This window comes from Cyprinodon variegatus, unplaced genomic scaffold (genome assembly GCF_000732505.1).
Source record: "Cyprinodon variegatus isolate N-32 unplaced genomic scaffold, C_variegatus-1.0 Scaffold705, whole genome shotgun sequence".
In the NCBI taxonomy this organism is placed as follows: Eukaryota; Metazoa; Chordata; class Actinopteri; order Cyprinodontiformes; family Cyprinodontidae; genus Cyprinodon; species Cyprinodon variegatus.
In genome coordinates, this window is record NW_015151158.1 from 298582 (window position 1) to 300433 (window position 1852).

The 1852-nt window shown below is 40.4% G+C and overlaps 1 protein-coding gene across 1 annotated transcript in view; it reads right to left on the reverse strand.

The window, feature by feature from the left end:
* LOC107097535 (kalirin-like) overlaps positions 1 to 1852 on the reverse strand; it is a 70602-nt gene that overhangs the window by 38202 nt on the left and 30548 nt on the right. Inside the window, exons 24-27 of the mRNA XM_015394703.1 lie at positions 1312 to 1494; positions 493 to 617; positions 353 to 419; positions 56 to 165 (exon numbers count right to left, since the gene is read on the reverse strand). Of these exons, the coding sequence (XP_015250189.1) occupies positions 56 to 165; positions 353 to 419; positions 493 to 617; positions 1312 to 1494 (485 nt within the window). The remainder of the gene's footprint in view (positions 1 to 55; positions 166 to 352; positions 420 to 492; positions 618 to 1311; positions 1495 to 1852) is intronic.

Below are 1852 nucleotides of genomic sequence, written 5' to 3' on the forward strand. Positions count from 1 at the left end.
TAACAGATATACCGGTCGCCTCACTGGTTGGTTTATTAATATATTTTAGGCGCACCTGTTGTGGAACTCGTAGATGTCCTGGATGTTTCCGAACACGGTGTCGTCCTTGTTGGCCAGACCAGGTGGGATGTCCTCTGAGCCACTGGTCATCTCCCACAGGTATGTCTGCAACCAGAATGCAGGAAACTCAGGACTTTTTCTGCTGGTTGTTGGGCGTAAAATCATTGTGAAATGGCTAATTCTTTCAAAGCATTTATAGAATTTGGAATATCAACTCATTTCCATTTGTCTTTTAGTACCAAATTTCTCATGGATGATGGTGGAGCGACGCTCCAGACTTTTCCAGACTCACCTCTATGCACTCCTGTAGATCTCGGACGTAGACTCTCTCCGTCTGAAGGAGCTCCGCCATGATGTACCTGAGCAAACACACAGACGTCGTTAAAGGAACGCGGTCGTGCCGACGGCGACGCTCCTCCAGGCGGTACTCACTCCTTTTTGCGAGCGGAGCGTCTCTTCTCGTCGCTGACCTGGTGACTCGGGTCAGACAGGTTCACCTCAGGGTCCGAGTCAGACAAACTGTTGGGGATCAGCTCCAGCTCTAAATCCTTGTTATCCTAAAACAAACCGACACCATTTAATGGAAGTTAAACCTTCAGCTCGATGCGTAGAAAAAGGAAAACTGCAAAAACATTCTGAAAATGAGCAAAAAATGTCTTAAAATCAGTGTATTTACCCTTTATATGCAAACACAATGAGCATTTTTAGCATTAAAATAAGATAATTAGTTATTATGAACATGTAACACTGCAAAACCGACCCTGATATAAGTCATCATTTCTTAAATTAAGTGTATTTACCCTTAATTTGAGTAGAAAAAATAGACTACAAAAAATAGAAGTCTAAATAAGCCAATTTTTCTTAAATTAAGTGCATTTCTTCTTGAATTGAGGCGGTAAGTGACACTCTTTGTACTTGAAATAAGAAAATGCAGTTGTGTTTTCTTATTTTAAATATAAATTGTCTTGTTACATTGAAATATTATCTAAATACCTTATTTTAAAATTAAAAATACTAATTCCATTGGCATCTCATTTACCTACTGAAATACACTTAATTTCAGACATTTTTACTTATTTCTAGATTGTTTTTCCAGTGCAATTGTGTTTTCTTATTTTAAATGTAAATAATCTTGTTCCATTGGCTAAATGTCTCTTTTTTCCTCCTCAATCCAAGAACAAATGCACTTATTTTAAGAAAAATTGTCTTTTACATTTTTTACAGTGTAGGATGACTGGAATGTGAACTTACCTGAGAACTGCTACCCAGTGCGGCCTCCAGCAGGTGGCGGTACTGACCCATCCTGACCGTGAAGTCACGGTATCGTTTGTCCACCGCAGAGACGCAGCGGCGTAGCTCAGCGCGGTGGGCGTGGCCTTTGGCCAGCATGCTTTCAGCCAGCTGGATCAGCAGGTGAACCTTTTCCTGCGTATGCTGAGAGGAATAAAAAGGTTTAGCTGATAAAAAACATTTTCTTACGGAAGAGGATTAGGGCCACTGAAGAAAAAAAAAAAAAGTTAACCGATTTTTTAATTAGATTTCAGTCTAGTATTGTAATTTTGACTTTAATCTCAGAATTCTGACTGAATTCTGACACCTAACAAACATGTTAGCATCGAGCCATAGCCATGTCTGTTTTAGAGACTACCTCTCTCGTTTTAATGACCTTCTGCTCCTCCATTAATGAGGGGACCCCTCGGGCACGTAAAAAGTTGCCTAATTCCATCGTTTATCCACCAATGTGTCACTGGCCACCTCAAACAACTCACCTATCTGTCAGTGAAGCTGAGTG